The 21,329-nt window shown below is 34.1% G+C and overlaps 1 protein-coding gene across 12 annotated transcripts in view; it reads left to right on the top strand.

The window, feature by feature from the left end:
- Positions 1-21,329, top strand: part of NEK1 (NIMA related kinase 1) — a 206,772-nt gene that overhangs the window by 53,231 nt on the left and 132,212 nt on the right. For 9 of the 12 annotated variants that reach the window (XM_063076750.1, XM_063076747.1, XM_063076748.1 and 6 more), the window contains 3 exons: positions 2,959-3,122; positions 3,203-3,334; positions 21,145-21,247. In XM_063076750.1, the coding sequence (XP_062932820.1) occupies positions 2,959-3,122; positions 3,203-3,334; positions 21,145-21,247 (399 nt within the window). The remainder of the gene's footprint in view (positions 1-2,958; positions 3,123-3,202; positions 3,335-21,144; positions 21,248-21,329) is intronic. The other 3 variants (XM_063076758.1, XM_063076757.1, XM_063076756.1) reach the window with 1 other exon arrangement.

The raw sequence follows: 21,329 nt of genomic DNA, 5'->3' as shown, positions 1-21,329 counted from the left end.
ACATACCCAGACTCCTGAGCCATGGAAGCTGAAGCTGTAGCTGTGAGATAATAAATGGATATTGTTTTAAGCTGATGAGTTTGTGGTAGTTTGTCACACAGCAATAGAAAATGAATACGCTATTATTCTTCTTTATTATAATTTTAATTTGAATCATCGAATCAACTTAATCAACACATCTTTAACCTGTGATTTCCCCTGATGATTTAAAGCAAATTCTATGTTAGATTCTGTACTTATTTCTCATTGAGTGAAATATTTAACTTATTAGGCTGTTTGATATCTGAATAGTTGATAAGGACCTGGAGGCTCAGTATAATGTGAATCAAATTATGGAGGTCTCCAAAATAAAGGTAAAATGAAACTAAACATTGAGGGAATTATTTCAAAATTAATACTATTATTATACCCCCTAAATAATAGGCATTATTATTCATACTATAAATATGCAGCTGTCTTTGATTATTTAGTATCTGCAAAATCTGGTACTTCTTTGCCTTATCCATTTTTAATACATCCCTTACGAATGTGTTTGTAGAAAAATTATGATATATTTCACATATATAGTTTGATCATATGGTGCTCATGATTTGTAAGAGCTGTATCTATGTTTGAAAATATATCTAAATGCTATTCATAAAAAAGGAGTAGCCTATTTATACATTCAACAACATAGATCAATCTCAAAAACATACTGAGTGAAGGAAATTAAAAAGTACATATTGTATGATTCTATTTGTATAAAATTATAGAAAAGACAAATCCAGTCTGTAGTGACAGAAAGCACATCAGTGGTTGCTGGCAGTGAGGGGGTATTGACTGCAAAGGAACATGAGGGAACTTTCTGGGTTAATGGATGTGCTTTTGATTGTGGTGGTGGTAGTTACATGAATGTATACATTTGTCAGAACTCATCAACTTATGCTTATAATTGGTGACTCTCAGTGTGTATAAATTATGCCTCAATAAAATTGATTTTTAAAAGATCATATTGCTTCAATATTCTAATACAGTATTTTAGACATTTTGAGTATAAGCATCTTTAGAGATGTTTACATATTTTTGTTTGTAACAAAATATGGAAACATTAGAAACACTGAAAATCAAGTTAAGATGATATTAGTTCTGGACTAAACTCAAGAAGTAACCATTTTCATGGGAGATGTGACCACCTTTTAATAGACTTCTGATTGTGATTCTTGACTTAAGATGCTCATTTTGAGAATGTGTCTGAGGACCCTCTTGATGGAGTTTCTTGCCTAATTATTTTTCCTTTTTCTAACAGCTTTCATCTCTTGTTCTTTGAACATCTTTAATCAATTATGTATATTTATCTTAAACTGATTTATTAAAAATCATGCTTTCTTATAAAATTGTGTGCAACTTACTGTGTCAAGATGTCAAAACAAATTTTATCTCATTAGGTTACACTGAAGTTTTAAAAATTTGATTCTAATATTTTTCTTTGTATCTTTTCTTAACCAGACTTTTTCCTTCTGAAAGCTCTTCCTCCTTTACTGTCAGTATTCTGGCTTTTGTTCTCATCACTTCACAAGAAAAGTGGTTTTTTAAAGTCTGCCACTCAACTTTAGTCAAGTCTGTTCGTCTTATTTTCAGTGCTATTGACCTCTCCATTTGAGATTATAGATTTCTTTTTCTCGATGAAATTCTTCCACCATGACTTCTGTAGCATTATACACTTTTTACTTAGTTTTAACTCTTATCCTTTTCTGACATCTCTATTTTCTGTTTTCCGTGTAGTTGAATTATGTCTCTGTGGTTAAATCCTTATGTTCTTGCCTTTTATCCTTTGTCATTCCCAGAGAATCCACAACTCCCTTCAATATTTACTTTTTCATTGATTGCCTTTCTTTACTTCTAGACTTCTTGTCTTGGTGTCAGTGCAATAGCCTTTTGGTTAGTTTTCTTCCTTGGTCTCTCTCTTATTCCTGTATATCATGCATAATATTGACTTACTGTCCATCTTAGAAACTGTTGTGGCATATTACTACTGCTAGAAAGTTTATAAATTATTTCTATGGTTGTTTATTATATTAATGCAAACACCCAGGGCTGACAGTACTTAGCTATACCAACCTTTTGTAGCCTATTTCTACTTATATTTGTCATCCTATTTCCTTCTTCCCGCTACCTTCAATACCCAAGTATGAATGTATACATATTGCTTATTTTTACTTTAATGCCTTGGTTCATATTTAATCTCTCTTTGTTATATTGCTATCAAGACCAGGTTAAACAATATTTTTCTCCAAGATTTTTTTAAAATAGGGATTTTACTTTTGATTTTTTGGTTTTATCTCCATTTTTTGAATTTGCTCAGTACTTACTATTTTGGAATGTCCCTGTTATCATTCATTTATCACAGGATTAAAATGTTCTAGTTTTCTGCTTTCTTTATCAACTTGTTTGGAAACACTTTAAGGATAGATGTGATATATTGCCTTTTTTATCTACAAATAAGTATGTTTTGGTAATGTTTATGTCTTCATATCAGCTTGGTATTGAATTGAAGAATTTGGGTTATATTAAAAGCCGTATGCAAATGTTTTTGTTAAATGTAGTGTGTTATAAAAGCATTAAGCCATACGTATTTAAACTTAATAGAACAAGATCACATGAAATGTATACTAGAAGCCTGTTTCAAAACATGTTAAGACTATATTTTTCCATATTTACATGAATTTAGTGACATTTTGCTATTTTTGTTTAACACATTAAATTATGCTTTGTTGTTAGTAACAAAGTATACTACTTTTTGATTGTTAAATGGTTATGGTATAGTAGAAAACATTTTGCTTTAGGCTATAAGTTAATTAATATGTTCAAATTAAGTAATTGCCTTTTAAAAGTCAAGCATTGAAATTTACTTTTAAGAATAGAACAGGCCTTTTAGGCCTTATAAGATAAACATGTGAGAGCTCTGTGTTTAATCCCTAGGCTCCCTTTTTTGGCAGTCGAGGGGCTGTAGTTCCATCATCCTTTTCTTCTCGGGGACAATATGAACATTACCATGCCATTTTCGATCAAATGCAGCAACAAAGAGCAGAAGATAATGAAGCTAAATGGAAAGGAGAAATACATAGTCAATGGCTTCCAGAAAGGTATGACTATGTTCTGCAGAAATTGCTTATGCTTTGCTTCAGAGAAAGTAATGAAAGTCACTGTGCATATTTATCTACAGAGGAATTCCACCTAGAGTTCGTCCAGGATTTCCTAATGGGGCTGCAGGTCATCACCATTTCCCTGATGCTGATGCTATTAGAAAATCTTTGAAAAGATTGAAGGTCGTGTCTAAACAAGCCAGTACAAACAGGTTGGACTGTGATGATCCATGAATTCATCCTTGTGTGTAATTCTGTCTCTTGTCATATATAGCTTAGTACCTACATTTTGTAGATATTTTTTCCATTGTTTACACAGAATATTTCTTGCCTCCTGGATGTAATACGTTTCTCAGGTGCAGATTTGGCCCTTGATTACATTATGGCAAACATGTAGCTCTTAAATTCGGCTTGATTTCTGTGGTTTATTTATGTGTTTAGACTGAACATACTAGTTAAAGGAACATGTGATAACTTCCAGCTAACATATGGTTGTAATAATTTCATCCACTTGCTTTAAATAAATCAGAATATAAATTTAAATGGAATCATGTTTTATGCAAAACTCCAAAACATGTTTTTGTCCTTTTCCTCATCACTTCGAAGCCCAATTTTCTCTCTGTTGTCTTAGCATGTTTTCTCTTTACATTCATCTCTGATTTGTACTCCTGTGTGATCCTGTTCAACAGAATTTTCCTTTTCTTCCATTGAATTAATTTAATGTTAACTGTCAATAGCTGTAATTTGCATAGTTCTTTTTTCCTTAAGTATGCAAATATGTTCTTAGACATTCCTATTTCTTCTGTAAAACATTCTTGTGAGTTATGAAAGAATATAACGTTTTGTGAAAATCTAGGACATCATCTTTTCCTTGTGATTTTAAGAACAGAATCAAGTGTTATAAAAATCTTTGATTCTCTCCGCGTATTATAAAAGATGATTTAAATGTACTTGAGCAGAGATAAATAATTGAGGTAAATATAAATTAACATTATGAATACATTATACATTATGTACAGAAGCCTGAGGTGTGAAGCTAATTATAGATTGTTTCCATTTTTGAGAAAGAAAGACTGCAGACTCACACATATACATATTTTTGAAGAACAGTGAAGCAAATTTTGTGTGATGATTTTATCCTCTGATATTATTGATATTTCTAGTATATATTTTTTTAATTAATAAATTTGATTTTTAGAGAAATTTTAGGTTCACAGCAAAATTGAGTGGAAAGTACAGAGTTCCCTTATACCCCTTCCCCACACTCGCACAACTGCCCTATCAACATCCTCGTCCAAGTGTTAACATTTGTTGCAATTGATGAAACTACATTGACCTGTTATCACCCAAAGTCCGTAGTTACATTAGGGTTCACTCTTGGTGTTTTACTTTCTATGGGTTTTGACAAACGTATAATTACGTGTATTCACCATTGTAGTACCACACAAGATAGTGTCATTGCCCTAAAAATCCTCTGTGTTCTATCCATTTCTTTCTCTCTCCTAACCCTTGGCAACCACTGATAATTTTACCTTCTCCATAGTTTTACTTTTTCCAGAATGCCATATAGTTGGAATCATACAGTATGTAGCTGTCGGGTCCGCCGCTGGCCGACCCGAACAGCCCTAGCCTCGTTCCTTTCTGTGGACGAGCAAATGGCCTGGGATTCCTCTTTCCCTCCTGTCCCCTTTGGAAGGAGACGGGGGAAGAGAGCCGTGAAGAGAGGTGAGCACAGCCACCAGCCCCCCAAAAACAGCCCAGTTAAAGGACACTCAGACGCAGCGGGGGTTCTTTCGAGCAGTTCCGTTTATTACCACACAAGCACTTGCTTTTAAAGACAAATGGGGAAGGGAGGTTTTTTACATAATCTTATCAGCTTAAAGGTCAAGAGAGCATGCATCCTGTCTCAGTGCCTAGCTATTGCAATCACGCAGTGTTCAGGAGCGCGGAAACGCCTATTTGGCCAATAAGGGCTAAGGCAAGGTTCCCGCAGACACCCCCACCCTACTTCCTCCCAGCGCCGTCTTAGGCTGCCACATTAATACGCCCTTGTGGGCCCATAATGGCGCCACTTGTAATGTCACTTAAGGTGGCGTTAGTTTTTAAGGCCCGACAGTAGCCTTTTTAGATTGGATTCTCTCACTTAGTAATATGCATTTAAGGTTACTCCATATTTTTTTGTATCTTGATAGCACATTTCTTTTTAGGGAAGAATAATATTTCATTGTCTGGATGTGCCACAGTTTATGCATTCATCTACTGAAGGACATCTTAGTTGTTGCCGAGTTTTGGCAATTATGAATAAAGATAATACATACATGTGCAGGTTTTTGTGTGGTAAACATGGAAGAGCACAATTGCTAGAACATATGTTAAGAGCATGTTTAGTTTTGTAAGAAACCACCAAACTGTCTTCCAAAGTAGCTGTGCAATTTTTCATTCCCACCAGCAAAGAATGAGAATTCCTGTTGCTCCACATCAGCGCCAGCATTTGGTATTTAATTTTTTGGCATTTTTACCATTTTAATTGGTATGTAATGTTATCTCATTGTTGTTTTAATTGTAATTCCCTCATGATGTGATATTGAACATCTTTGCATATGCTTTTTGCCATCTGTATCTTTTTTTTGGTGAGTTGTTTGTTCAGGTTTTTTGCTCATTTTTAATTGGGTTGTTCATTTTCTTATTGTTGAGTTTTAAGAGTTCTTTGTATATTTTGGTTAACAGTCCTTTATCAGATACATCTTTTGCAAATAATTTCTCCCAGTCTGTGGCTTGCCTTCCCATTCCCTTGATACTGTTTTTTGCAGAGCAGAAGTTTGTAATTGTATTGAAGTCCTGCTTATCAGTTGTTTGTTTCATGGATAGTGCCTTTTGTGTTGTATCTAAAATGTTATCACTATATCCAAGTTCATCTAGGTTTTTTCCCACATTATCTCCTAAGAATTTTATAGCTTTCTGTTTTACTTTTAGATCTGATCATTTAAAATTAATTTTTGTGAAGGATTTAAGCTCTGTCTAAATTTATTTTTTTATATGTGGATATACAGTTGTTTAACATTTCTTGAAAAGACTGTCTTTGCTCCTTTGAATTGCCTTTGCTTCTTTGTCAGAGATCAGTTGACTGTATTGATATAGGTCTATTTCTGGGTACTCTGTTCTGTTCTGTTGATGTATTTACTTTTTAGCCAATACTACAGTGTGTTGATTACAGTAGCTACATAGTCTTTAAGTCAGATAGTTATAGTCCTACAACTTTGTTCTTCTCCTTTAATATTGAGTTGGCTATTCTGGGTCTTTTGCCTCTCCATGTAAACTTTAGAATCAGTTTGTTGGTATCTACAAAATAATGTGCTGAGATTTTGATTGGCATGTGTTGAATCTGTACATCAATTTGGGAAGACCTGCATTTTGACAATACTAAGTCTTCCTATCCTTCCTATTGAATCTGGATATTGCTCCATTTATTTAGTTTTTCTTTGATTTCTTTCATCAGAGTTTTATAGTTTTCTTCATAGAGATCTGTGCATATTTTGTTAGATTTGTACCTATGTATTTCATTTTTGAGGGTGCTAATGTAAATGGTAATGTATTTTTAACTTCAAATTCTACTTGTTCATTGCTGGTATATGGGAAAGCGATTGACTTTTGTATATTAACCTTGTATCCTGCAGCCTACCTATAATCAATTATTAGAATTATTAGTACCAGGATTTTTTTTTTTTTTTTTTACTTCTTTTGGATATTCTACACAGGATTGTGTCATCTGGGACCAGTTTTATTCCTTCCTTTCCAATCTGTATACCTTATGTTTCCTTTTCTTGTCTTATTGCATTAAGCTAGAACTTCCAATATGATGTTGAAAAGCAGTGTTGAGTAAGGACATCTTTGCTTTGTTTGTTATCTTCATGGAAAAGCTTCAAGTTTCTCACCATTACGTATGATGTTAACTTAGGTTTTTTTGTAGATATTCTATATGAATTTATGGAAGTTCCCCTCTTCCTAGTTTTCTGAGAGTGTGTTTTTGTTTTTCTGTTTCTTTTCTTTTTTTAAAAAATCATGAATGCATGTTGGATTTTGCCAAATGCTTTTTATTTGCCTCTATTGATATGATCATGTGATTCTTCTTCTTTAGCTTATCAATGTAATGCATTACATTATTTGATAATTGTATGTTGAACCAGCCTTGCACACCTGGGATAAATCCACTTGCTCATGGTGTATAAATCCTTTATACATTTTTGGATTTGGTGTGCTAATATTTTGTTGAAGAGTTTTGTATCTATATTCATAAGATATTGGTATATAATTTTCTTCCTTGTATTGTCTGTGTCTGGTTTTAGAACTAAGGTAATACTGGCCTCACAGAATGAACAATTCCCTCTGCTTCTATCTTTTTTTTTTTTTTTTTTCTTTTTGTGACCGGCCGCACCGCACTCAGCCAGTGAGCGCACCGGCCATCCTTATATAGGATCCGAACCCACGGCGGGAGCACTGCCGTGCTCCCAGCGCCACACTCTCCCAAGTGCGCCACAGGGTCAGCCCTTGAACAGACTGTAAAGAATTGATATTATTTCTTTTTAAATATTTGGTGGAATTGGACATTAAACCAATCTAGGACTGGTGCTTTCTATTTTGGAACATTATTAACTATTGGTTCCATTTCTTTAATAGATATAGACCTATTCGCATTGTCTGTTTCTTATTGTGGGAACTGGTTTATTTTATCTAGGTTATCAAATTTGTGGGCATAGAGTTGTTCACTATATTCATTTATTATTCTTTTAATGTTAAGGGAACTGCAGTGATATTCCCTCTTACATTTTTTATACTACTAACTTGTGTCTTCTCTCTTTTACTCTTTGTTGGTCTTGCCAGAGGCTTATTGATTTCATTAATCTTTTCAAAGAACTAACTTTTGGGTTTTTTAATTTTTCTCTATTGACTTCCTGTTCTCAGTTTCACTGATTTGTTTTTATTATCTTTTTTTTCCTACTTACTTTGGATTTAACTTTCTCTTCTTTCTCTAGTTTGCTAAGGTAGAAGGTAAGATGATTGATTTTAAATCTTTTCTATTTATTTTTTTGATCATCTTTACTTCATATATTTTCTTACAACATCCTCTAGATATATCTTTATATATATATATATATCTTTTATTTATCTATTTTTCTCTTTAAACAGATTTTTTAAATGTACAAAATACATTTCTAGAAATTCATTTATCTTTAAGTTTAAATCTTTTTTTAGCATTCATCTATATATATATTTCAGTTTTTCTCTAAAAGATAAGAACTGTCTTATAAAAAAGCATAACTGCAGTATATAATCACATTTTAAAAATGAATAATAATGCCTTAATATAATCAAGCATTAAACATGTTTAAATCTCTCCAGTTCTCTCCCTCTCCCTCTTTCTTTCTTATAATTGATTTGTTTACATCAAGATCCAAACAAGTTCTGCTTGTTGCATTGGTTGCTATATCAGCTGTCTCTTGTTTCTTTTAATATATAGGTTCCCTCTTCATCTAATTTTTTCTCCTTTACCCCATAAAGTTTCCCCAGGTTTAGATTTGCTGTCTCCATCTCAGTAGTGTCATTTAACATGTTCCACTGTACCCTGCATTTCCCAGTGACTGGTTGATGGATCCTGAGGCTTGGACTCAGGTTAGATGTGGCCTCAGAGTCATATGTTCTTAATGCAGGAGGCCCATTTTGTCTGATTATCTCTCTGATGTTAGCAGATGATGATCATTTGTAAGATCTGATATTTCAATAGGGATTTGCAAAAAACCATATTCTTATTATTTTATTCTCTCTTTATTTACTAGATGGATTTTCACTAGACAGAAATGTTCTCTCCTCAGCTATTTATGGTTACTATGAGGAAAAATTCATATAGGAAAGACAGAATAAATGCTTGACTCTTCCCTTTTCCTAACTAGTTTTAGAAAAATGAATTGTTTCCCTGTCATCTTCCAAAGAGACTGAGAGTTTGCTTTTGTGTCATTGTCCTTATGGATTTTTGTGGTAGTGAGATTATTTTTTTCTCTTTTTTTCATTGTTGTTCAACCAATGGGTTTTGTTCTTTCTTGTGTATTTGTGTTAGTGATTATTGTTTTTCAGATTCCAGATGCAGGAGTTTTTTGAGGATTTATTGTAGGCTGTTCATGTGGTGGTGAACTCCCGCAGTTTTTGTTTGTCTGGAATATACACTATTTCTCTCTCATTTCTGAAGGATAGCTTTGCTGGGTATGGTATTCTTGGCTGACAGTTTTTTTTCTCTTAGTATTTTGAATATATCATTCCATTTTCTTCTGGCTTATAGAGTTTCTGTTGAGAAGTCTTCTGTTAGTCTGATAGGGGCTCCCTTATTGGTGACTTGATGATTTTCTCTTGCTGCTTTTAATATTCTTTCTTTGTCTTTGAGCTTTACTAGTTTCCCTATAGTGTGTCTTGGAGAGGATCTTTTGGGGTTGAATGTGTTTGGGGATCTTTGAACCTCCAGGATCTGAAGCTCCATGTCTCTCCCTATACCTGGGAAGTTTTACATTATTTGTTTTCATGCCTTTTCCTTTCTCCCCTTCTGGAATGCCCATGATTTGAATATTTGTGTACTTAAGGTTGTCTGCTAGCTCTTTTAGATTTTCTTTGTTTTTTAAAATTCTTATTTCCTTTTTTTTTTTTTTTTTTGGTCCACCTGGGTTATTTCAAAAAGACTATCTTCAAGATCAGAAATTCTTTCTTCTGTTTGTTCTAGCCTGCTATTTAAGCTCTTGGTTGTGTTTTTTATTTGTTTGAGTGATGAGTTCTGCTACATTCTTTTTTAAAGTATTAATTTCTTTGTAAATTTTGTTCTTCATATCCTGGATTTTTTTTTTCTTGTTTCATTATGTTGTCTAAGTCTTCTCATATCTCAGTGAGTTTCCTTAAGATTGTTGCTCATAATTCTTTTTCAGGCATTTCAGGTTTTCTGCTCTATAGGATCTGGTATTTGAGAATTACTATATTCTTTTGGTGGTGTCATATTTCCTTGGATTTTTGTATTTTTAGTGTCTCTACTTTGATTTCTGGTCATGTGATAAAGCAGTTGCTTCTTCTATTAGTCTGGAGCAGGCTTTGAGGAGAGAGACTTCCTCTTCTTTTTCCAGTCTCTGCTGGTGACTCTCCTTGTGCTAGTGTCCACTCCACTAATGAGTCCATCAAAGGCATTCTCCATTTCTGTTACAGTGTTTTGTTCTGCAGTATTTCTTTTTCATGTTTTTTTAGAATTTTAGTTTTTCTTTTTACATTATCCATCTGTTCTTGAATATTATCTACTTTTTCCACTAAAGACATTGACATATTAATAATAGTTGGTTTTTTTAAATTCTTGGTCTGAGATCCCACCGTTCCTGCTATATCACACTCTGGTTCTGATGCTTGTTCATTCTCTTCAAACTTTGTTTGTTGTCTTTTAGTTTCCCTTGTAATTTATTTATTTATTTATTTATTTATTTATTTTTAAAAGATGACCAGTAAGGGGATCTTAACCCTTGACTTGGTGTTGTCAGCACCATGCTCACCCAATGAGCTAACCGTCCATCCCTATATGGGATCCGAACCCGGGGCCTTAGTGTTATCAGCACCGCACTCTCCCAAGTGAGCCACGGGCCGGCCCGCCTTGTAATTTTTTGTTGAAATGTGGACATGCTGTATTGGTTAAAAGGAATTGTGGTAAATGTAATGGTAAGGTGTATGGTGTGAGAAGTGTTCTATTGTTCTCTGATTAGGTCTCAGTCCTTCAGTGAGCCTGTGCTCTGGACTGTGATCTTCACCAGTAGTTTTCAGTTTTCATCCCCCCCTTAGTTGAGACAGGATGACTGGAGAGGGCTGAAGTTGGGTATTTTCCTTCCCCCACGTGGAAAACTAGAGCTGGCTGGGGTTAGGTATTTTCCTTCCCCTAGGTAGGTCAAACCCTGATAAAACCTTAGCAGGTTAGGCTCTCGTAAAATAATTTCTCCTGGGGCAGGCCATGTTAAAAAGAACAGAATGCTGTGGCATATTTCAAAATAGTTCTTTTCCTCCTCCTCCTACTAGAAGCAAGAGAGGATTTTTCTCTGATTTTTACTGTAATGACGTAGTAGAATTCTTGGAGATAAAAGTCACAAAAGTGTGGGGGTCCCCCTATGTCTGAGCCCCTGGAATTTTTTACTCTCAGACTTGTCCACACTGAGCCTTCAGCAATTCATCAATTATGGCCATTTTTTCCTACCCTGGCAATAGTTTCCGCAGAGGTTTCTGCCCATGAGTTTCTGCTGCGGTAAGTTGTGGTTCTCTGTATCCATCTATCTGTCTCTCCAATTTGGGGGGCAGCGATATACCCTAGACCTCAACTTCTCTCCTGGATCTAAGAAGACTTTTTGATTTTTCAGTTTGTTCAGCTTTTTACTTGTTAGGACAGAGTGACTACTTCTAAGCTCCTTATATGCCATATCAGAAACTAGAAGCTCTAATATATATTTTGTTTGAATTTATTTTGTTTTATTTTAATCAAAATCTTTTAAAATAAATGTATATAGTATAAAGAAAACAGGAAAAACTATGTATGTTTTTTCACAGTGCTCTTGTTCCAGCATGTTTCTTGGTTTTTCACAGTTAGAATGACAGATAATTGACTATATTGGGTCATTTGCATCAAACTCCTATTATAAACTTGAAATGTTTACATGTATTTATAGTCAACTTTCAAATTTTCTTTAATGGCTATGTATCTCAGTTACCTCTTCTACTGTTCCACACCTTCTATTCAATCTTTCTTTAAACATTAGATATAGATTTACTATCCTAATTTTAGATTTTTACACTATTTGTGTTTGTGAGATCATTTATCATTTCATTTGAATCAATTCTCATAGGCTTAGCACTGCTCAAACATACTGTGTACATATTCTTATCATGCATTCAAGTTGTTCTTTTTATTATTGATCATAGGTAATGGTTATCGAACACTTGTATGCCAGGTATTATGTGTTGTTGTATTTATTCATTAGAGCAACCCTTAGAATTAGGTATTATTCTTTTATTGCAAATGAGGAAATTAGTATTTACAGAGATTTAACTTGTGCATGATCATGCTGCTAGTTAGTGGTGGTAGAGTTGGAATTTAAGCTAAGTCCCTCTGACTGTAGAGTTCAGCTTCTTAAACACTCTTAAATTTTTTTTTAAAAAACTTCTTAAACATTTATTGCCAGAGTGTCTTGATGTAGATATGTTGAAGAAATATAAATACAGATTGTTAGGTAGATTATTAACTAGTTAAAGAAATGTATTCAGACGATACTGGTTAATGCTTTTATGTTATCTAAATAAAAGTTATAGAAGCTTGTTTTCCTTAAACTAATCTTCATTTTTAAAAGGAGCATGGAAAAAACACTCACGGATATTATAGTCATCATATTTTCAGAAAACATAAAGTGGAAAGAAGCAGTGTATATATCGTGCAATTTATCAGGAAACAAAAAATCTCAGTATACCATAGCTATAACTAACTTAATTTAGATAAAATTAACAGAAATAAATTTGAGGTACTTTTAAGTCTAAAAAATTATCTGACCAAATAAATATACACTTGGAAAAGGTTTATAAGCAGCATACATTATATCAAACTAATGACTTTTCATTGCCCCTTAGATCAAATTGCAACCACGAAAAGGCCTGAGAGTTCTCTTAGATGCCTGTATACTTCTTTACTAGGTCTGTAAAATAAAAATTAAACTGGAGACATGTTTGAGGACTTCCACCTTTTAATTTTACCAAGTAAGCTCATTTTTTAAAAAGTTATCAGCCCTTATTCCATTGTTTGATAAGAAAGAACATTTCAGTGTGAAAAAAGTAGTGCATTAGTCCATTTTGTGTTGCTATAACAGAATACCTGAGACTGGGTAATTTATAAAGAACAGATGTTTATTTGGCTTACAATTCTGGAACAGCTGCATCTGGTGCAGGCCTCAGGCTGCTTCTACTCATGGTGGAAAGAAGCAGGCAGCCCGTGGGTACAAGCAGATCACATGGCGAGAGGAAGCAAGAGAGAGAGAGGAGGAGATGCCAGGGTCTTTTAAACAACCAGCTTTCACGGTTGAACTAATAGAGCAAGAATTCACTCATTACTCTCCCCCACCCAGGGAGAGCATTAATCCATTCATGAGGGATCTGCCCCCATGACTCAAACTGCCCCACTGGGGATCAGATTTCCGTGAGTTCTGGGAGGACAGTACATCCAAACTCCATCAAGTAGAATGACATAATCTTATAATATATATGAAGGTACTTTTAAAAGTTTGTGGAAAAATAGAATTAAAGGATAATACGAATCTTTCCATGAACTTTTGAAATATCCTCATAGGTTATACTTTTGGATTAAATAAATTTGGGTTTGTAAAAAATATATAGTTTCTTTATATTGTTGAGAACTATTGAAAACTTAATGATGGACTGCCACTGGTCAGAGTACCACCACTGGCTAATCACCAATTCTAAATAAGAATTAGTTGGTCTTCCAGGATGCTGTCACATCTTGATGTATGCCTCTGTAATAGTAGAAATAAGCCTGTGTGAAGAAGCTTCAAAGCTATTTGCATCCACTTCCTTGATCACTGTTTGGCTAGCACGGTCCAAAGGAGCCTATCTGGAACCATCATCATGTCACCATCACCTTTACCTTCGCCTCTACCGTTATCAACATCTTCATTTTTTCTTTTTAATTTGAACATATTAATATGATCAGTTTCCTGAAAACTCCTTGTAAATGAAAAGGAAAAATAATATAAAAACCTTCAAACTAGTATATTTTGCTATAAGAATAAACATACGGTTATCTTTCATAGCTGGTTACCATTTGTAAGAAAATGTTTTAACTACTATATGTATGATATTCTCTTAATTCCATACTTACTAATACTCGTTGTCATGGATCAACAACTTTCACTGCTCCCTCAGACTTAAAGCATTGTTCTTGCCCCTCTCTGTGTAGCTTTATTGGGCATTTAATCTTTTTTTTTTTCTTCCTCTCATTCTCAAATTCCCTTTTAATACCATTTCCATCGCTGAGTTCAGGAATACTCATGTATTTCTGTTTTTAAAAGACCAGCAGCTAATTATCTTGTCACTGCCTTTTCACTTAGGGTTCTTAACCAAATGTTCATACCTCTTTTTTCTCTCACTTTTGCCCAAGGAAAATGAAAACCTAAAGGAAAGTTATAAGTAGCTTTCTTGTCTTGTTTTTCTGCTTGCCAAAGTGATATAGGATAGTTTGAGAAAAATTGGCACATGTAGGAAGGGGTTAAGAAACAGGACAGAAATCATCCCTAATCCCTACAGAGGCAGCTACTGTGAAGACTTTGGTCTATTTTCTTGTGTTCTTTTTTGCGTATTTTTTTGTCGTAGATAGTGGAGATCAGATCATAAGTATAAATGTATATCTTTTTTTATTTAGCAATCTTACCATACATATTTCCCATATTAAAAATTGTTTTCAAAGGGTTTTTTTTAAAAAATAATTTATTTTATTTATTGAATCAAAATCGATTATACATATTTTGGGGGTTGAACATTGAGATATGTTGATTAAATCAGTATTACTAGCATATATATTGCTACAAATCATAATTATTCTTTGTCCCTTGTCCAACCTCTCCCCTTGCCCCCATTCCCTCCCCCTCCACCCTCTAATTGCCTAGATTTCTTTTCTCCTTCTGAAAGAATAATGGTTACTCTGTTAACTTGTTACCTAGATGATCTGTCCAATGCTGAGAGATGTGATCAGGTCCCCCAATATTATCATAGAGCAGATGCTTCTTCTGTCACTCTGAAATGGGTTTTGTGGAAAGAGACATCCTCTTCTTTTCTTTGTCTCTGCTGGTGACTCTTCTTATGTGAATGCACTCCAGTGGTTGGCGGACCATCTGTGTGGTGGCTGTGGCGCTAGCCGCTTTTGCAGCAGCCATGGTTATTGTGGTGACTGTGGGCCACCCACGTGGGGGTGCTGTTTTTGGCATGCTCCTTGGCACTGGCAGTATGCCTGGTTGTGGGGTGTGTTTGGTCCCCTTCTCCTTGCCTTGGGTCCCCTGGCAGGCCCCAAGGTGCTGGCATGTTGGGCCTGGTTGTGGGAGAGAGGTCCAATCCTCTTATCCATGCCCCAGGTCCCCGGGTGGGCTCCGAGGTGCTGGCATATTGTACCTGGCTGTGGGAGGGTGGTCTGGTCCCCTTCTCCATGCCCTGGGTCCCTGGGCAGGGCCCAAGGTGCTGGCATGGTGTGCCCGGTTGTGGGAGAGAGGTCCAGTCCCCTTTTCCATGCCTCAGGTCCCCAGGTGGGCCCTGAAGCACTGGCTCAGCGTGCCTGTTTGTGGGAGAGAGGTCCAGTCCCCTTCTCCATGCCTCAGGTCCCTGGGTGGGCCCTGAAGCACTGGTGCATTGTGCCTGGTTGTGGGAAAGAGGACCATTCTGTTTTTAAAGGGTTTTTAATGTCTGTGTAAGATTGCAACGTCTGAATGTACCATGATTTATCTAATAAATCCCCTTGTATAACAAGTTGTTTGTAATTTTTCACTTTTTTGAACATTTTTCTACCACATTTTAGTCTTTATTTCTCATCATTTCTGTAGAATAGACTTTTAGAAGGGCAATTATTGGATTAAAGGACTCGGTCAATTAGATTTGTGAGGAAGGTTCTAGAAAGAAATATTGCTAATTTTCTTTTCAGAAAAGCTGTGCCAATTACCCAATCTAGCAGTATATGATAGTTCCCATTTTATTGTCCCCCGGCCAATAATACTAACTTTTTAACAGCTACAGAAGTTTTTTTTTAAATATAAAGTTTAAATCAATGTGGCGCAGTAGATGAGGTTTTTACTAAATTCTCTCCTGTTTACACAACAAGATAATGACAAATTAGATGTCCATAGGAATAGTGAATAGTGATGATGAAGATGACAATAATAATAGTAAAATGTAGCACCTAATATTAAGTAACTTAACGTATACATTCTATCCTCATTATTCTTTGATTCTGTGTGTGAATTTGCCTACTAGTTAAAATTTATTTGTAACCCCAAAATCAATACTTGCCATACTTTTATAGTTATTTATGGACATGCTCGGAGCAGCAAAAATTTTAGGTACCCAATGCACAGGTTCGTAGCTGAGGTTTAATTTAAAAAGGTGATACTTTACCATCTTGTTGCAGCTCTCATACTCTAAACAAATGCCCTTTTCATGATCTATTTAGTACCACATTTAAAAATTTTTCCTGCATTTTGTTTGATCATTTCATTGTTTAAACTGATCCCCAGCCATAAAACTGAAGTGCTGTTCTATGTTTCTAAGTGCAAGGAGGCTGTGATATGTGTTAGATAAGCTTCATTCAGGCATTAAATATAGTTCTGTTGGCTGTAAGTTCAATGTTAACTAATCAGCAATATATATTAAATAAGGTTTCTTTAAACAGGAACACACATAAGACAAGGTTATATATTAATCAGTTGACTAAAATGATGTAACAAGAGCCTCGTAGGAATCTGTTCCTGTATTTTCCCTAGGAGCAGTAGTTCAGTATTCAATAATTCAGTATTTGTGGTGACTATATAACACAATACTGAAAATAATGGTAATTGACTGTATTAGTAACTCATTTAATCATCACTAGTGCTATGAGGCAGGTATTATTGTTTATGCTGTTTTACAGATTAAGAAATTGAAGTGCTGTGTGTGATTAATTTGTTGAAGGTCACATAACTATTAGTAAAACCAGGTGTTGAAACTGAACAGTTTGGTTCCTAAGCTCACTCACTATATTGACCATATTGAGTCTACTAAGGGTTGAAGCATTTTATTAAAGAAGCTGGGAATTTAGCCACCATTAAAGAAAGCATGCTTAAAGGAGCAAACTTGAAAGAAGTGGGTGGCTTGTTATGTAGAAAGAGGATTTAGACTTCCCCATATTTTCACAAGGTAGAATTACTGTCATTAAGAGAAGTAGAGAAACAGATTTCAGTCTAGTACGAAGGCTGTTCAAGGGGTGGACCATCGTGGGATTTAATAAATATCTTCAAACTGGAAGTATTAACCAGAGGTTTAAATGAAAATGTGTCAGTGATATTTAGATGGGAACATGGGAATACTTTATTCAATGAAAAGTTGGACTAGTTAATACCCAAGGTCTCTTCCAGTCTGGGTATTGTGGTTCTTTTTTACACTTTTCAATGGCCGTTGGCATTATAGAACACTTTCTCTACACTGTCATAATTTCTGTTCTTATTGTAATTTGTATGTCGTTGTCATTCCTGGTCAGTTCTTTTCCCTGATTGAAACTGAATTAGCAAACTGAAATCTGTAGTTGTATAGGACTTTCAAATTCTTTTTTCCTCATATTTTGGATCACCCGTATTTGCCTGTTCCTTCTTTATGGTATTGTTTAATTTTCCTCTTCCTCTTTTTCTTTTTTTTCCCCCTAAGTATTATAGACTTTATATATAGCAGTTTTAGATCTATGGAAAAATTGATCAGAAAGTACAGATAGTTCCCATACCACCCGTACTTCCTTTCTTATCAGTAACTCTAGCCAGTCTGACTTTGCTTATATTTATGTCTTAATAATACCTCTTCTGTTAGCTTTTTAATATTAGGACCTCAATCCATGTAAAACCACTTTATAATAAATTATTGAGTGCCACTTAACATTTATGTTTTTACAGTGCTTTTACTTTTCTAAGTCTTTTTCTCTGTGTTGCTTCATTCAATTTGGGGAATGCTGACAGCAATTCCATTTGATCAGATAGACATTATGCCTGTTAAACAGAAGAGGAAGCATAATGATTATACCCCTCTACATCATTTTTTATTCTTATTAACCCTCTACCACCCCAACTCTTCTACCTTAAAACATATTGACTTATTTTTATTTCTCAGATTATCTCTGTTACCTAGAGTGCTGCCTATTTTATGTTGTTTTTACCTCTTAAAATATTCCATTTTATTTTTCAAAAATTTTAAATTTCTCTTATCAGTAAAGAATCTGGGCTGGCTGGTTAACTCAGTTGGTTAGAGCCTGGTGTTATAACACCAAGGTCAAGGGTTTTGATCCCTGTACTGGCCAGCTGCCAAAAAAAAAAAAAAGAATCTGAGCTGTGGATATGAAGTATGAAGTTCCCACCTACATCTTGCATGTATTCATGCATTTACAATAAGAAAAGGAAAGAAAATAACTTATTCATTTTTTTTTTTTCCTTGTCAGGTAGAAAAAAGGAAGTGTGTCTTAGAATAATTACTTCTCAGCAAAAAAACACCATAGTTCTGTTATCTCATTGTTTGATATCCCTTATTCTCTTATATAACACTTTTTAAACCCATTTTAATGTCTTTCTTTTTTACTATTCAAATCCTAATTTCTTACTCTATATTCTTGTTTTATATAGTGTTTATATTATCATCCTTTTATTATCAATCAGGTCAATGTTTTACTGATTTTAAGTGGTATCATTTTGGAACTCAAAAGATATAGTCTAATTTTTAAGAACAGAGCATGCTTACATGAATTCTTAATAGTATTTAATGAAGAGAATGACTGTTAAGAAGTAAATTGACTATTTCCTTTTTATGCCTATGAACCTTTACATATGTGTATTTTGTGCTGAAAGTTTAGCACAGTTTTACTACTTAGTAGAGGAATATGAGTTAGGGGTTTTTCTTTTTGGTGTATATAAAGTAGTAAAACAGTAATACATATGAAAAATAAAAACAGTTTATAGGTTTTCAAGTATTATAAGGAGTCATAGGCTCGATTAAACTAATTTTGCCCTTCATTCTATTAATATGGTATATTACTTTGATTGATTTTCATGGGTTGAAGCAGCCTTGCCTTCCTGAAACTCTGTTTTACTCATGTTTATGTCTTTTCACAGATATAGTATAGCAAATAGTTGGCAGTTAATAAATATTTGTTTAATAAATGAGAGGAAAAAGGAATAGTGTTAAACAAAATCACTATAGGATATAAGTTTCTGTTCAAAAGCAGCCAGTAATGTAAACTTGCTTATTTAAACCAGCTTAGGAAGTGACTATTCAGTAAAGCAAAACTTACAAATTATATAAATACATAGAGCAGGTAGTACTATGTGTACATAAATGGTATGAAAGTCTGTAAATTAAAGCTGTTATACTTATGATCAGGTTCTTAGTAAAATAATTCTGTGCAACTGCTGTATTAACCTGTGCCAGCTGAAGTTTTAGACTGACGAATACTGCACACAGACAGGATGGGGAGTAAAACATGTTTTACTTCTATAAAGGTTAGGGAAGGAAGTTGATGCAGTCAGGAGATACAGTGGAAAGATCAGCTGTTTTATCTAATTGCAGATGGTGGTGTAGGCTTCCAGGACCCCCAAAAGTTACCAGTATTCATACAGTTTCAGATGACATGTCTGATCATCACATCTGAACTTCTATCTGCTCTCTTTAGGCCAGCCTTATAAAATGGAGCTATAGCAGATCAGGATACATCCTTACCTGGATATATGCAGGAGATCTGTTTCATTCAGACCGAATGTACCTTATTAATCTCTGAGTTATACAGTGCTATATGACCACTAGAGGACAGCACATGTACACTACAGAATCATGAACAAATTTCTTATTCGTTATTCTCAACTCACTCAAGCTAACATCACTTGGGTGAAGTGCATTTCTAGATTTAGTGATGTGAAACTAAGATTTAGCCACCCAGACATATCTGAGATTCATAGTAATAGGCCCTTAAACCAGCTATAGAAATGACCTAATCCTAGAAAATTCCTATGATGGAATTTCATAAGAATCTCTGTTAAGTACCACGTAAGGTAAATGAAACTTAGACCACTATTATTTATTGCTATATGATAGAATATATTTTAAGTTTTTACAGCTTAATTTCATATTTAAAATATTTTTTGTATGTTTCAGCTAGTAGTTGTTACCAAAAAAGGTAAATTTAGACATGCTTTTTTGGGATATGAAAACCAGAAGTGTTTAAATCTTACCAGAAAGACAGAAAAGGCATTATTTCATGTATTTTTCAAAACATAGCTTAGTTATGGTTCCAAAGAAAAGCTGTAGGAAGTTTGTATGCTTTACTTGCCAAAATTTGTATTGAAGTACAGCCAATAGCTTGCTCATTTTTCTTTCTCACCTCGAAAATTAACCACAATTGATGCTGTGCTGAGTTTTCTGATTACTGGGACTGGGTTTTATTTATTTTTGTGGCTCTCATACTTATCATGGTAACTAGCACAATATATAGTAGATGTTAAATATATAGTAAATATATATATACACACATAATATATAGTAAATGTTTTTAAATGATATTTTAAATTTGTAGTCTAAGTTCAACATATTTACATTCTGTCATAATTTTCAGAGAAAGACACAGAAGTAAAATTGGAAGAGATTAAAACAATAGTGCTTTTAATTTTTTTCTCTAACCTATCCATTTTACTTTTTAATAGTTGCGATATTCAGGGAATTTAGACATAGCTTTTTACTACATTTTTGAAAACTCACACTTAAGTAAACTTTTCATTCTTTTTGTTTATTTTTGAAATTGCTACTAAACTGCTTTCATTTGACTTTAATACTGATTAAAGAATATTTTTGTTATATTTGATTCAGAGTTCTGAAATAAACTTGGAAACTATTGAGATTCTTCTGTAATTAAGTATAGTCTAAAATAGTTGTATGGCTATAAGTAGAATACATTAAATAAATGTAAAAGAAACCTTATCAAGATTTGGAGTAGTATTATAGATTTTACTTCTATTTAAAATAGTAAATAATGTGACTTAGGTACTAGATACCAATGTATATGTAGTGATTTCTTCATTAAAGAGAAAGTATGTCATTTCAACCTTTCTTCATATCCTACAATGAAAAAAATTATTTAGAATAAGTATAATTTTTAACTCTGGAGTATTTAATGTTCAGAATTGCTGACTTTGCAATTTGTCCAAATTAGGCAAAAAGGGCAGCTAGCTGTAGAAAGAGCTAAACAAGTGGAAGAGTTCCTACAGCGAAAACGCGAAGCTATGCAGAATAAAGCTCGAGGCGAAGGACATATGGTATGATTTTTTCTTTTTTTCTTTTTCTTTTTTTTTTTTTTTTGAGATTTTAAACATATTAGTTTTCACAGTGAAGGACTGG

The sequence above is a fragment of the Cynocephalus volans genome, chromosome 13, assembly GCF_027409185.1.
Source record: "Cynocephalus volans isolate mCynVol1 chromosome 13, mCynVol1.pri, whole genome shotgun sequence".
In the NCBI taxonomy this organism is placed as follows: domain Eukaryota; kingdom Metazoa; phylum Chordata; class Mammalia; order Dermoptera; family Cynocephalidae; genus Cynocephalus; species Cynocephalus volans.
The sequence above is the reverse complement of the archived record's forward strand: the minus strand, read 5'-3'. Positions and strand labels throughout refer to the sequence as shown.